Source organism: Armigeres subalbatus, chromosome 3 (genome assembly GCF_024139115.2).
Source record: "Armigeres subalbatus isolate Guangzhou_Male chromosome 3, GZ_Asu_2, whole genome shotgun sequence".
Taxonomy (NCBI): domain Eukaryota; kingdom Metazoa; phylum Arthropoda; class Insecta; order Diptera; family Culicidae; genus Armigeres; species Armigeres subalbatus.
The window spans coordinates 30290172-30305875 of record NC_085141.1 but is presented as its reverse complement, the minus strand read 5'-3'; the positions used below and the strand labels follow the sequence as shown (position 1 = coordinate 30305875).

General features: G+C 36.8%; 1 protein-coding gene across 1 annotated transcript in view; it reads right to left on the bottom strand.

The window, feature by feature from the left end:
- The window catches only part of LOC134227823 (1-acyl-sn-glycerol-3-phosphate acyltransferase alpha-like), a 45405-nt gene extending 30669 nt beyond the window's left edge, over positions 1 to 14736 (bottom strand). The window contains exon 1 of the mRNA XM_062709501.1: positions 14042 to 14736. Coding sequence (XP_062565485.1) covers positions 14042 to 14223 — 182 coding nt within the window. The 5' untranslated portion in view covers positions 14224 to 14736. The remainder of the gene's footprint in view (positions 1 to 14041) is intronic.
- Positions 14737 to 15704: the final 968 nt, after the last annotated feature.

Here is a 15704-nt window from a genome sequence, read left to right as displayed (position 1 = left end):
TGTTCAGCCCAGTCGTTGCAGCCCACGGTTTCTAGGAACATGAGCGTAGAATCCCTTTCAATTTTCACAGAAAATGTCCTTAAGTGTCCACAGATTTTTTTTTCTATTTTTCAAAAGTTCTATTAAATTTCAACATGAAATTGCTTTGATACCGATATGAAAATCGATAAATAACGTCGAGCAAAAAGTATTCTACTAAGAGATTACAAACTTGTTTTGAGGCGATTGCCGAATTGATTGATGTTCATTTCGTCTCAATCCAATTACTTGAATACAAATTTAACTGAGACCCTCGCAACACGTGGATATTTAATATTGACAGAAGCAGAACAGAAGCCTAAAACAAATTGTCGTGACATCACGTCCGTACACCAACGTAACCGTTTCAAAACTGACTTGATTCGTACTCCTCTCTGCATACACGCTCAAGTACGAATCCTTAGTTCAATTATTCAGACCTATCCAGATCAACTTTCGAAATGAGCTGCATACATTTTTTTACTCTACATCATACAAGCTCTACACAAATAAAAACATAAAACTGAATCGATGAAAGATTACTTTTGTTTTGTTTCACATCACATGGTACTGTATTGTATTTTACATATTTATGTCGACAATTTCCCCAATGTAAACTTGTATGCTTTGACAATGTCATCGTTTTGTTTCTATTAGAAAAGTTCAGTTGCGAACTAGGGTAAGGGATGTATTTTGGACCACCCGTTCCAAGGCTCATATTTTGGACCACCGAGTTGCATTTTGTCATCTCTATCATATACAACTAATTAAATCAAAGTTTTTTTGCTTTTACCTTTTAAAGAGATAGTTGTTTGTTAGGATAAAATCAAAGTATACCTTGATTTTATTAGTTCCATGTGATAGCAATGACGAAAAGCAGTTGGATGAGCTTTGGTACGGGTGGTCCAAAATACATCCCTTACCCTACTAACCGTATCTATCTTATACACCTATTCGTTATTCATACGGCCGACGATAAACCAATCAACTGCTTGTCATTATAGCCTACGTGTTTTCGCTCGTTTTACTATTACAGGCGGATTTTTTATTGCAGAATGGCTTCGTTATCATTAAACATTACCACGTGCTCTGCCTTGTTAATGGCCGGCAATGATCGAGTACTACACCTTAACTGATTTTACTACTGAGTCTCGTGCTAGTCATTTGTCATATACCTACCAGAGAGCTATTCGACGATGACCGCCTGGACATTTAAAGTATAGTTTTTCTCATTAACTCGACTCAACGATTGAGTTTGGTTTCCCAGAAATTTCTAAGTACGCACATTATATCGCAAAATGACAGCACAATAAATAAATCTGCTTCTCTCGTATTGCTATTCAGTTACTACAAAACTACACAATACATGTGAAGGGGAAAACAATGACCTCTATTGTGATTGATTGAACATAAATATTAAAATGTCAATGAATTTTACAAATGTATCTAACCGCGGTATAGCACTGTGGCATTCCTATCAATCAGTTATGGTACATTATAGGGAAAACCCCTTCATGACGAGCAATTTACCGCGTGTCCTAAATTATGCAAACGGAATGTAATGAACACCTGGATGCCGCGGTTCAGCTACTATTCCCGAGGAAATATAACCTAAATTGTAAAGCAGCGGTTCTAAACCTTTTTCTTGACAGATACCCCTTCGATGTTTTTGAGGTACCCCCATTTTTTTATGTAAATCAAAAATTAGCATAACCGAACCTTTAAAAGGAGGCTTATGAGCCTCTTTAAATTAGGCTTCCGAGCCTCTTAAAGAGAAGCGAGACTTTCGAGCCCCTTGAAAAGAAGCTTTCGAACCTCTTGAAAGTAAGCTACAGCCTCTTGAAAGAGTTTCTTGAAAGGAGCCTCCCGAGCCACTTGAAAGGAGGCTATCGAGCCTCTTCAAAGGAGGTTTCCGTGCCTTGAAAAAAGAAGACTTCCGAGCCTCTTGAAAGGAGCCTTTCCCGAGCCTCTTGAAAGGAGGCTTTCGAGTCTCTTGGTAAGAGGTATTCGAGCCTCTTGGAACGAGGTGTACGAGCCTCTTGAAAGAAGACTTTCGCGCCTCTTGAAAGGAGGCTTTCGAGCCTCTTGGTAGTATGTGTTCGAGCCTCTTGGAAAGCGGTGTTCGAGCCTCTTGAAAGGATGCGTTTGAGCCTCTTTAAAAAAGGCTTTCAAGCCTTTTGAAAGGTGGCTTTCGAGTTTCTTAAAAGGAGGTTTCCAATTCTTTTAAAAGGAGACTTTTGGACCTCTTGAAAGAAGGCTTCCGATTCTCATAGAAGGAGACTTTCGAGCCCCTTGAAAAGAGGCTTTCGAGCCTTTTACAAAAGCTTTCGAGCTTCATGAATGAAATGTCCGAGCCTCTTGAAATGAAGCTTCCTAGCCTCTTGGAATGAGACTTCAGAGCCTCTAGAAAGGAGGCTTCCGAGCCTCTTGAAATAAGGCTTCCGAGCCTCTTGAAAAGAGCCTTCCGAGCCTCATGATAGGAGGCTTCCGAGTCTCTTAAAAGGAGGCTTCCGAGCCTCTTGAAATGAAGCTTAAAAAATTCTTGGAAGGAGGCTTCGGAGCCTCTCGCAAGGAAGCTTACGAGCTGCTTGGAAGGAGGCTTTCAAGCTTCTCGCAACGAAGCTACTGGGCTTTTCCGAAAAGCCGTCATGTATGTTAAATGGAGGCTTCCGAGAGTTGAGAACCGCTGCTCTAGAGTATAAGTGTAAGTGTAAAGAACACTGGTCGGTACGTCTTGTTTAGAAACATGTAATTAAATTAATCGATACCGTAGAATGTAACACCGTTGATAGTACAAATAAATTTATTTTAAATTCTGACCAGATTTATTATGCAGTGGCCGTTCGCTAATTATTGTTTTGTTTTGTTGCACAAATTTAGGGGAAGATAGTTCTATGGCAATGGTCAGTGGTTACTTAAAAAAACAGATATCAGAACGAAGGCTAAGGTTGTACATTCCTCTCAATTTGGGAGAATACTCCAGAGTGTAAAATAATCGAAATTGTTTGGTGAAGTCCACCTTTCTTAGGCTGACCATACGTACCGTATTTAACGGGACAGTCCCGTTTTTAGACCTTTTTCTGCTGTCCCGTCGTAATCTAAAAATCCTCAATTTGTCCCGTTTTTTCATTGACTCTACCAAAAAGCTCTAAAATATTATTCAAACATAATCCATATTTTAGGCCGGAATCTAAAATTAAATACAGGGGTTAGACAAAAAGGTTAGGATAGGCTAAATTTTGTCGAAGTTCAAATCAGCATAACTTTGCGTAGAATGATCCGATTTCGATGAAACCGGGACCTTCGGACGCGGTATACTGTCCCCATGCAAAACCCCAGATTAGCCCTTGGCCACCGGAGATGTTCCGGGTTTTCCGAGGATACGTTAAAAATGCAATTCTTCTGCTTGTCGTTTTATATGACGTTTACTGCCATCATGTTTTAAACTCTACCTGGAAACTAGAACTAATAAGTTTAGCAATGCTGGCTGCAAATCGAAAATTCGTTTGGTATACGCAAAGATATGGCCATTTTCGTAAAATCGGTACGGGATTGGTCATACACCCTGACCAAATGTCACTTTCGCAGAACACCCGGAACCTGTTACAAATTGGCCAGAGAGTCTAAAAGTCGCCATAATGTATCTTGAATAAAGATCCTATATTCATCGTCTTGGGAAAACATGAATTTTGAATTTTATCAGACGATAATGATTGCAATTTTCATGTGAAAAATTTTCACGTGAAAACAGTAGGCGAGTTGTCGCCGCCGACAGCTTCTCAAATTATGTACTCAAACGATAATAAACACAGAATTTTCATTCAAATATTAATCTTTACTATGATAAGCTAATTGTTAACAGTCCCGTTATATCTTCTATTTTGCGTTATGGTTTCATGGTAGTAAGGAAAAAGTGTTTCAAATGTAACGGCAAGTGCTTCCAATCAAGATACGATTTTCAAACGATTTTTAATCGCTGGCGAGTTTTTATCACTTGATAATTTAAAAGTAAGATCGCCGGTGAGTTTGATCATCCTCTATTTTTTGAAAATTAGATTCTTCCCAACCCTGCATATTAGTTCTAGTTTTTGGAGAAAGCATAAAACATGATGAAAGTAAACGTCACATAAAATGACAAGCAGTGGAAAAAAATGCATTTTGAACATACCTTCGGAAAACCCAGAACATCTACGGTGGCCACGGACCAATCTTAGGTTTTGCAAGGGGGCAGTATACTAGAAAAGCGTCCGGTTCTGAAGATCCTGATTTTATTGCAATCGGATTATTGTATGATGATTTGAATTTCGACATAATTTTGCCTATCTCAACCTTTTTGTCTAACCCCTGTACATATAGAAAGTGTTTTTTGTGCCTTTCTTCTTTCTCTTCATTGACATGGCATCCCTTGGGACACAGCAGCTTAGTGTTCATAAAGCATTCCCACAGTTATCAACTGCGAGGTTTCTAAGCCAAGTTACCATTTCTGCATTCGTATATCATGAGGCTATCACGATTATTCTTTTATGCACAGGGAAGTCGAGACAATTTCCAATCCGTAAATTGTCTAGACCGATATCGGGAATCGAACCCAGCATGGTCTTGCATTGTAGCCGCGCATCTTACCGCACGGCTAAGGAGTCTTTATTAGAGAGATTTACAGCCCTCGGCTGTCTCATCTCTCAACAAAGAATGTGGACGAAACCCAAGATAAAACCCATAAAAAATGTGAGATGTTATGTTATTAGTGTTGTTTTTAAAAGAATCTATGCCGTTTTGTATTTTCCATTGATCGACTTTTCTTAAGGTTTTTTACAGTTAATGACAACAGGTGCTTCTCCAGGAGATTTTTTCATACAGATTCATTCCGATGATTTTTTTTTTCTGCTTATTCCGGAGGCATTAAAATTTGGCCAATATCATCAGTGGATTGAACGGAATTAGTAACTTGGTAGGCAAGTATTTCCTGAAAATCAGGTCACACCTCATTAACATCAATAAAATAAAGTGCAGGTACAGACAATCTTATTTTCAGATTATGCTCATTTTCGATTATTTTTTTTTAATCTTCCAAATGTGCCTAACGATTTTTTTTTTCAAATTTGTTTTATCACATATTTTCCAATCATTTGAATCTTTTCGAACCATTACAAATCATTAAAAGTCTTTCTGAATATTTCGGAATAATTTCGAAATCATCTACTGTGAAAAAAACGACGGCATGAAAAAATAATAAAATGTAGCTGAACAAAATTGAGTTTAAGGCAGTTTCAAACCGAAAGAAAATTTGGTCGGATTTAAAGTACTGAAGATCGTGGGTTCAAGTCCCATCGAAGGGATACATTTTTCAAATAAAAAATCTTGCACATAAAGTACATATTCACATATGAGATTTCAGAACATTGTAAATTAATGTCCAAGTCGGGTGGCTAATCCCCGGAATCTAGGCAATTAACTTTGATTGAACTACTTCACTCATTTAAAACGTGTTCCGATTTCAGATTATTTACCAATTTGTAGAATGTGAATAAATATTCAATGACTAATATTGAACCGAATTGTTGGCTTAACAAAGTGATTTGAATATGCGTCCAATTTGGGAATCTCGAACTCATTCAGTAGCCGCTAGGTTGCGAAGGCCGACGGAGGTCCTTCGTAGCTTAGTTGGTTAAAGCACCAGTCTAGCGTACTGTACTGTAGATCGTGGGTTCGAGTCCCATCGAAGGGAAAATGGTTACCTCCAATTTTTTTACCGGGATCTCAGCAAAATGTTGAACTTTTACCGAGATTCGCACAAATCTTGAAAGCACAAGGTTTGGAAAGTAACAGATAATTCAGTTTCCATGGCTGGTTGTTCTCAATCTCGTAACATCAGAAGCACTTCCCGGATCAATGAGCGTTGAACTGAAAATGCAGCACGATGCTTGCCTCTCACAGCATGCCTCAGAACGTTTACAGGCCTCTACTTCAAATAATCCACTTTAACTTTAACATTCAACCCTGCGAACTTATTTATCAAATACTCCGTAAAGTATTAGCTGTTACGTTCACGATCAAATGTCATAATGAGTGGATCTTATTATAGAGTTCCGGCTGAACAGAAGATATTTATAATACCAGAGCACATCTTATCCGCCATCTACTTGCCATAACGACATAATCGTTAAGGGCGTTTGATAACCATTATCATTCCCTTTGTTCTACCACGTCCGCCGTTATCAGCGACAACTGCTTTGCACCGAAAAAGAATTGATTCTCTCCCTGAATAACAGTCATTGTGTGACGTTGCTTTTATCCCAGAGTAAGGGAAAACTACTTATTTTGGTGGAAATAAGATAGAAGCTTAGAAAAAATAAATTAATCAACCCTCTTTTTTTAGTAAGACCACGTGTGCTGGGCGCTCGTTGTCAATCAAAATCGATCACGTTTATAATTTTGTACTAGTTTCTGCAACATCAATATAAATTATAATATTTAAGTGGGCCAGCAAACACATACAGAGATTTGGTTTTCTAATCCCAAACAAACGATGCCAATGAACTTGACTCTGATTTTCGAAACAATCTATCAATACCCGAGCAGGAGCGACGACCTCGATAACAGCAGTTGGTATGAACTTGGGTATATAAAAGGTAAATTACCAAAAAAAAATTGTGTTAATGTGTAAAATACTTCAGACATAACATTATTGAATTATTTTCTCCTGCTTGAGTATTGGGGCTGTTTGTCATGATCCATGTGTTATGCATCATGTTGTAGTGCATGTTTGGTTTCATCACCCACATCGGTTTGACATTTTATGCTACCGGTACTTTGGCTGCTAGGTCCAAGCAATCTAGATGTTGGTCACGCGAACAAGAGCGACATTAGCAATCTTGCATCAACTGTCATGATTTGATTCCTCATATATTGAAAGATTAAAAACGCCCAATTTAAATTGGACATTTGAGCCGAAAAATCTAAATGATCAATCGGAGCAACACCAAGTCCATTAAGCTTGAATATGCACTCTGACCTTGGGAGAATGAACGCAGTATGTCTGATAGCAATGCAAAAAGTTTGACATACGACATTCGCATGCTGAGATGTCATTAAAAAACAACGAGAATCAGACATACAAATGGGACTGTCGAACTACAGTAATATTAGGTCCATCTACCCTAGCTACGTGTACCCGAATGATTATCAAAATTCAATAAATGCTAGTCATAGACCAATTGGTCTTATCTTGTGTAAAGGTGTGAATTGTGTCATATTTGCCGGGGAGCAAATTATGTGTCTGTACTCTAATCTTTTAGTATGTAATGGAAACGTGTCTCAGCATCTGCGTGACGGTAAACCTTCTCCAATATTGGAAAGTGTGGTTTTAGTAGGGTGCTCATGTACTAAGCAGCGTGCGTAAACCTCTACTTGCAGAGTTATGGTTGTCCCAGGGCTGGTAGCGGTCAATGCCGCTCAAAATAGTGACTTTAGTGACCAACACTGGTGAAAAAAGGGACCAAATAGTGACTTTCAATTGCAGAAATAGTGACTTTTAATTTTATTTTCTGTGACAAAAACTGACTTTTATATGAAGTTATAATATGGCCGATACAAATAATTTTCAAAAAATATGTCTCCCTCTAATATCTTTTGACCGAAAATTTCAATTTGAAGGAGCAATAAATTCCACAAAAATTATGAATTGCCAAAACATTATTCAACAAAACTGATAAAAAAAATTGTGTTCTTATATTGAACCGGTGCCAGCGAAAGTGGTACATAAACCATTTTTGTAGATTTTGTGTTTTTTACACCAACTGCTTCTGTGAGCAAAAGTCTAGTAAGCGAATAACGAAAAAGTGATTTTTGACAACTAAATCTGGAGATATGCACATTTTAATTTCTGGTATATATCACAATGTCAATTTCGTTGCAAGGAAAAGTGGTACATGTGCATTGTGCAGTTCTACCCACTAAAATCAGCTCAATGAAAAGAAAATTTTACAACATGGATGTTTCCGCCACAGAATTTAACCCCATTTTGAATTTCAAGTTGGTTCATTGCGGTTTAAAATAATTAAAATAAATAACTATAAGACATCGATCAAAGTTTACAAAGTGATGAATTTAAATGGAATAGTTCGTCTTATGACAATTATTGTGACTTAAGTGAAATATGATGAGTTTGTTTTATCAATCTTAGAATTTGGGGAGACTTGATCTTTTTCTCATGAGATCTACCCAATATTTTTTTCAAGTCAACCCTTTATCGAATGTGTCAAATCCACAAACAATTGGACACATGAGGACAAGTTTATATATTTTTTTTTTAATTTGGAATAAGTGACCGAAGAAATACAAAAATCATAAAATTGTAATTGAATGTTGACATTTTTATCAGTGCAGATCGTTTTTTATGTTCATGGCTTTGATAAAAATGAATGATTGCAGTTTTTCATTGGCTATGATAAAAATGATTGCAGTTGGTCAATGTTATGGGAAAATTTTCAAATTTCGCGGGACACTAAAAAGGGTTTTAAAATACAAACCGTTCGAATAAACTGGAGTTTTCACCCGAAATCACACAATTTTACCCACCATCCATCGTTGCTATTATCAGTCTAGTATGCTTCCCGGGAAAGCTATTCAGATATTCCTTAACCACTCAATCATCATAAAAACATATATTCAAGTTTACGAAAAAAAAATGTGAAGGATCAAATTTTATGGGGTAATATTTTGGATTGGCCACTTGGTTCCGGAAATATTTTGGGGTGTACTGGGGTAGGTTTTTTGGTACCAGTGGGAATGGGAAGATTTGTTTAGCACTTCTATATGTCAACGTGTATATCACAATGGCCATTTCGTTGTAAAAAATCTGGTACATGTACAGTTTCACCAACTAAAATCAGTTTATTTAAAAGAAAATTTGGCAACATGACTGTTTTCACAACAGATTTTGATCCTATTTTGAATTTCAAGATAGTTTACTGCCGTTTAGAATGATTTAAAAAAAATGTACATGTACCACTTTTACTGTCAACGTTTAACCACAGTTAACAGGTGGTTTAACGGTTTCTGTTTCCTTTTGTTCCCATTAATAGTGGTACTTATGCAATTTGTTCCAAAAAAATTGAAATTTGTCATAAACTTCACTTATTTTTCACTACTGTCTTTAGGCACATCAGTCATAACATGTTGGTACAGTTTAGTTGCAAAAAATTGGAAATATGAATTTATTATTCGATGTTTTTGGGAAAATGCGTCTCCTGAAAAATTGACTCAATGTAACATGTACCACTTTCGCTGGCACCTGTTCAATTCATGACGAAATTTTATAAATTATTCTTGAGGGGAATTCCTGGAGAAGTTCTAGAAAGAATTTCTGGAGAATTTTAAGAAGAAATTCCTGGAGAAATTTTTGAATGAATTTTTTAATAAATTTCATAATGCAGAAGGAAAACTTAAACATTTAATGATTTAAAAAAAAATCTTCAGGGCTTTCTGAAGGAATTTCTAATATATTTCTTCATGAGTTTCATCGAGCATTCTTCCAATAATTCCTTCTAAAAGTTCTCCAGGAAAATTCCTTCAAGATATTTTTTTTTCATTTTTTCATTTTTTTTCACAATTTACTAAGATTGTGGTACATAATATCTTTATTTTTATACTTTAACTAAAATTGGTATTTTCCTCAGCACAGAATAAAGATGCAATCGGTTTTAAAATAATCGCCAGTAAAAAAAACTGATTTATCCACTTAGCGGTAATACAGTGCTGACCCGATTTTATCACATTTTCTACCTGATTTTGCCACGCCAAATTTGTTTCCTTTTAATTTGGTGAATAATACCGCAAACAACATTGATTTTATTAAGAAAATTATTTTGAGCTTTTTAGTGGAATGTTTTCACCTGTCATAAGACGAGTTTAAACAATCCCATTGAATTCCACCACTTAATTGTATCCTGACAGATACGTATTTCGACCTCAACAGTAAGGCCGTCTTCAGTGTCTCGTACTTGACTCGACTAGGGATTGATTTTATACTTATCCAAACTAACTCTAGTTATAAAAAGATTAACAGATATTGTAAAATGAGTTGTACAAAAAAAATCCGGCTCTGTAACGCCAAATGAGCCTTCCAAATAAACGCAAGATTATCTAACTCTAGTAAAAAAAACATTGATTTCCATGAAATAACTTTTACTTCTGACTTCTGAGTACCTGTAAAGGATTCTATAAGGGGCCGTACACTAATTACGTAAGCATTTTTTCAGGGTTTTTCAACCCCCCCTCCCCCATGTAAGATTTTTCCCATACAAATTATTTTTTATTTATATGGAGCGTAAGGAAATGGCAGATCCCCCCTCCCCCCATAAGCAGTCTTGCAAAATGTCGTGTCCATCACCAGATGATCAGAAATGAAAACAAAAACCACCACGCTTTTAAACGATGTTATTTACGGACAATCACTGAAAGCGCGTTGTGAGATGTAGAAGCTGACACATGAGTACCTTCCGTAAGCGTGACACCCAGATTGACAACCACAAGCTGAGAGCCATAAAGAGCATCAGGTCGGTCAGCTGTCGAAAGTGCAGGTGAGCACCGTTATTGATTGATTTTGTTGTCGTTTAATTGGAATGACGTCGTTTTTAATTGATAAATTGGATAAATCAATAGTTAAATTAAGGGTTCATTCACAAATTACATAACGCTAAAATGGACCTGGGGCTGAAAGCCCCACCCACCCTCTCGTAACGTATTTTGTATGGGAGGGTTCTGAAATTTGTATGGGCCGTATTTGTGAATGGCTCTAACTAAGTTTTTACCAATTTGATCCAGATAATCTTTTGAAAAGGCCAAATTTTTTTATTGATTTTTTCAAATGGATACAATCAAAAATCGACGCATCCTACAAAAAAATGTTATAATGGTGACTATCGCAAAATCAGTCAAAGTTTCTAATAAAGATATCGGAAACAATTCAAATTGAGCCCTACACTGAAAAAAAAACAGTTTCAACAGTTTCAAAAATTAAACTCGATTTGCGAAAAAACGCTTTTTTGATTTGTATGAAATTGTGTCTCAAGATAGGTGATTATGTTCCCTACCAACCGTCCATACATCGCAAGCTGGGCACTTTGAAGGAAAAAAGTTTTTCTAACAAAACTTTTTCTTGTCGAAATTATTTTCAGTGTATTTTTATCCGTTGCGATTAGTTACTACCTTAATATTGTACTCTGCTTGACTGTACAGCAATATTTAAATATATGTATGTATATGTTAAATCCACTGGCACTCCTTGACACTGAGAAAAAAATCAATTCCGACAAGAAAAATTTTGTTAGAAAAACTTTTTCCCTTAAAAGTGTCAAGCTTGCGATGTATGGACGGTTGGTAGGAACATAATCACCTATCTTGAGACACAATTTCATACAAATCAAAAAAGCGTTTTTCGCAAATCGAGTTTTAATTTTTGAAACTGTTGAAACTGATTTTTTCAGTGTAGGGCTCAATTTGAATTGTTTCCGATATCTTTATTAGAAACTTTGACTGATTTTGCGATAGTCACCCATACAACATTTTTTGTAGGATGCGTCGTTTTTAATTGTATCCATTTGAAAATTCAATAAAAAAAATTTGGCCTTTTTCAAAAGATAGTCTGGATCAAATTTGGAAAAACTATGTATGTACTTTTCTTTTAATAGCACCTCTTAAAATATTGCACAAAAAGTCAATATAAACAATAAGAACACTTAAATGTTCCCAAAAATTCTATTTTGGCTTCATGCATTTTTATCACAGCAAAAATCCATTAATTCCGCTAAGTGGATTATTCCATTGCTGTCGAGCGTTGATTTCGAACCAAACACCGCATAGGCGTGGCATAGGTCAAGTGATCATCACGATAGTCAAGATGACATGGATATGACAACCACAACATCAGGAAAGTTTTCCTATAGCAGACCCCACACGACGGAAAAAGTTTGACAAACTCTTGATTATTGAAGAAAAAGATTGATCGTGTGAGTGCGAACCCAAAATATTGAAGTAAATATTGAGGGAAATCAGAAAAGTTTGATATTCTTTTCAATATTTCCCCTCATCTCCCCCCGCAGTTTGCCCACAGGAGTCGATGACGGTTGAGTGTGTGCGTGTTTTGTGCGTTATACCGCTATTTGATTCATATTAGTTCAAGAAAAAATTGAGTTTTTCTTCAGCTACGGCCATGCCGGCTAATCAGTGAAAATATTGAAGAAAAGTTTGATGAAAAGTTTGACGAAAAAAGTATTGTCAATATATGCCTCGTGTAAGGTCTGCTTATCATTCATGCTGGTGATCACAGGCAGAAGAAGTGAAGACATGGTGAGTGACCAAGCGCTAGTTGCTAAAATGTCACTTTCATGGTGATCGTTACACCAAGCATGTGAGATCCACATTGAGCATCACAATTGAGTACTTGACACATGACCTGGATTTTGTTATTGTCACGCTTTGCGTGACTTGTACGGTGACACTTTGCAGCACTGCCCATAAGTGCTTACGTAATTAGTGTACGACCCCTAAGCATTCGCGACAAGAAATAATGGGTATCCAGACCAACATTTTTTTATGTACAGGTTATCCGACTTTGTCAGTAGATGGGAATAACCAGCGCGGGGGGGAAACATACATTTTCAGTGCAAAACGTAAACAAACGAGCATAAATTCCATACAAAAATCCAAGATGGCTGAGTAGGGGATATTGACAAGGACAAGTCGGATAACCTGTACATAAAAAAATATTGCACTCACCGTCGTTCGGTAAACTCACCAGCGAAAGAAAGAGTGGGTCGCATAAAGTGTGGTGAGTATTGTTTGTAGGCTCAATTTTTTGCATTTCTCATGCGCTATACAGTGCAAACACTGTGGTGAAATGCCATCATACCCCGGGTATGGTTCACGAATTTTTCTTTTAAATGTTAACATTATTTCATTTATAAATACCGTACAAACTATATCCACATATTGCCACATTGCCGCAAAGCTCGAGAATTTTATTGCAGTAATCAACTCAGTTTTGACTAAAATGTCACTTACACCCCTCTCCTTCTAACCCTATATCATTTGTGAAATGAACTAAAAAAATAAAAATATTTTTTCCGATTCTGTCACATACCCTATTTTTCACTCCAAAATTCACCAGGGTAGTGATAAAATCGGTATATTACGGTAGTGTTTTTCTCGTACATTATAGCATTATTAGCATTATATCATTTTGGTCATAACTTTTGTGCTCACTAACTAACCATTGTCTGATCTGGTCAATTTTCAATAGAACAGGATTTCATATTGAATGCAGCTTGTTGCGAGCAAATTGGTTAAGGATAAGTGCCTACAAATTAGTCAGTTTTTATTTTCGCACATACATACACACATACATAAATCATAGCTCAATTTGTCGAGTTGAGACGATTGGTATTTAAAAGGCGGCCTATCAAAACTTCGTTTTTTAAGTGAACATATAGCCTTTTTGTTACACCTTGTGTACGAGAAGAGAAAACAATATCAAAATCGGTTCGGAAACGCCAGAGATATGTAATTTTTATGTTCAGTTTCGCCCCACTAGTCAGACGTATACAAGATAATGGTTATATCATCGAGTATTGAATCGTATGGTATATCAAGTTAAACTCGGAAAAATGCATGAACAGAACAGACCAAAATTATTCAGATTTCCTTATGCAGCTTTAAAAACCACAAGACAGAACATATTGATAACGATTTGTATGGCATGGTTTGTACCTAGTACTGAAGAAAAATGGAAAAACTGCTTATACAAGAAATTCGTTTGTTTATCTGTTTTCCCCATTCTTAGGTCTCGCATATAGACATACAGATACAGTATCATAAGCTACATCGTTATAGTCTCCCCCATGTCGGGATCGACATTATCGATTTTTCCTCATCCAGTAGTGTGAATGGATAGCGAATAAAAAGAACTCTGGAAAAGTTGACACAGGAATGTCATTGGGTAAAACAATCAAGGGCGTTTACTTACATCAAATTCCGCACATCCTTCGCTCGAAACATCATCGCCGGAATCAGAATAATAGAATTGATCATCAGCACAAAGTAGTAGATGAAAAATTTGAAAAAGTACCGAAACTTATGAGACGTTTCGTAGAAAATGGGCATCAATATGATGCCACAGATGAGGAAAATTTCATAATAGCTAGCCATCGTTGTTTCTTCACTGCAAGGATCTTCGTAACTTCAGGAACCGGAAATACTCCAATGAAGAAATCGTTTAAAACGCACTATTTCGATCACTTATTTCGTTCTAATTCACACATCCAAGTAAGCACGACGCTGAACTATTCACATCCACACACCGTCTTATATTCGAATTAGGTTCAAATTGGCACGACGGAAACCGCACTATCAAAGTAGCTCAAACGATGCCAACGGCTGAACTGCCTACACTATCGCTTCTACAGAAGCGATACTATCAACCGGACCGGCCAACTATGTTGCTTTATTTATAACGATAATGGCCCGTCTGGGAAGCCGCCCGCACTGAGAATTGGGGGACTATCGCCGCACAGAATCCACTCCAGACCGAAGCAAGCAAAGAAGAGCACTTCTAACGCTGCGCTATCATACACGGCGATATGATCCGGGATGCCGACAAACACTGACTGTGGTGCGATGAATTCGTTTGTAGACACTTTATTTTCACGCGCACAACGATGCACGAGTTCACATTCGTTATAGGTACTTTTATTATTGTTGGTACGGCTCAGTGGCAGTCGATTTTCGGTACGCGTCCTTGAATTGGTGGGCAACAGGGTTACGTGCCAGAGACACCATTGTCCTGCATTTTTCTTTTCATAATCACATGCAAATAACGACGAATTTACAACCAATATTCATATCAATGGTAGCATAGTTGCAATTCTCAGGACTCAGTCAAAAGTTTTTATTATATATTATTAGTAACGTAATTAATGGATGGTCCTATGCGTGTGCATGTATTTTCAACTTCCATTCGCCTTTCATTATCCTTTTCAAAATATATATATTTTCTCTTGAATGTGAGATTCTCTCGCTCTGATACTCTCAAACAGTCAACACACACATATATATAATTCAGCTGCATGGGCTTGATACCAGATCATGGATGCCAGATAATATTTTCAAATATGTATCTTCAAATCAAATCTCGCGTGATTTTAAAAAACGACGAAGACTCTCTTTCATTACGCTCTCTTTTCCTTATATCTATCACACTAATTTTTTTTTGTTGGAAACCAGCAATATTTTGCTGATTTTTTTTGTGCTGTTCAACCAGCAATAAGTTCAGCAAAATATTTTGCTGTATTTACAGCAATCAAGACAGCAATGCGTTTTGACAGAACTATTGCTGGTTTCCAGCAATTTTATCGCGAATAAAATTTTACTGGTTATTTCAGCAAAATCTTAAGTTTGTGTTTGCCAATAGTTTTCATTGAAAATATGATAAAAACATGAGCCCCCCACATTCATTAAGTCTTGAATAAATATGGAGGCTGCCAACTGCTTACGAAGTGCTGCTGTCATCTCCAAAACGCAAATTACCAATTTATTCTTCGGTTCCACATTTGCCATGGCTTTCATCGTCTGTCGCAACATGGCAAATGAAATTAACAGGCTATTGACATCCTATTGTTTAGCTCATTGCC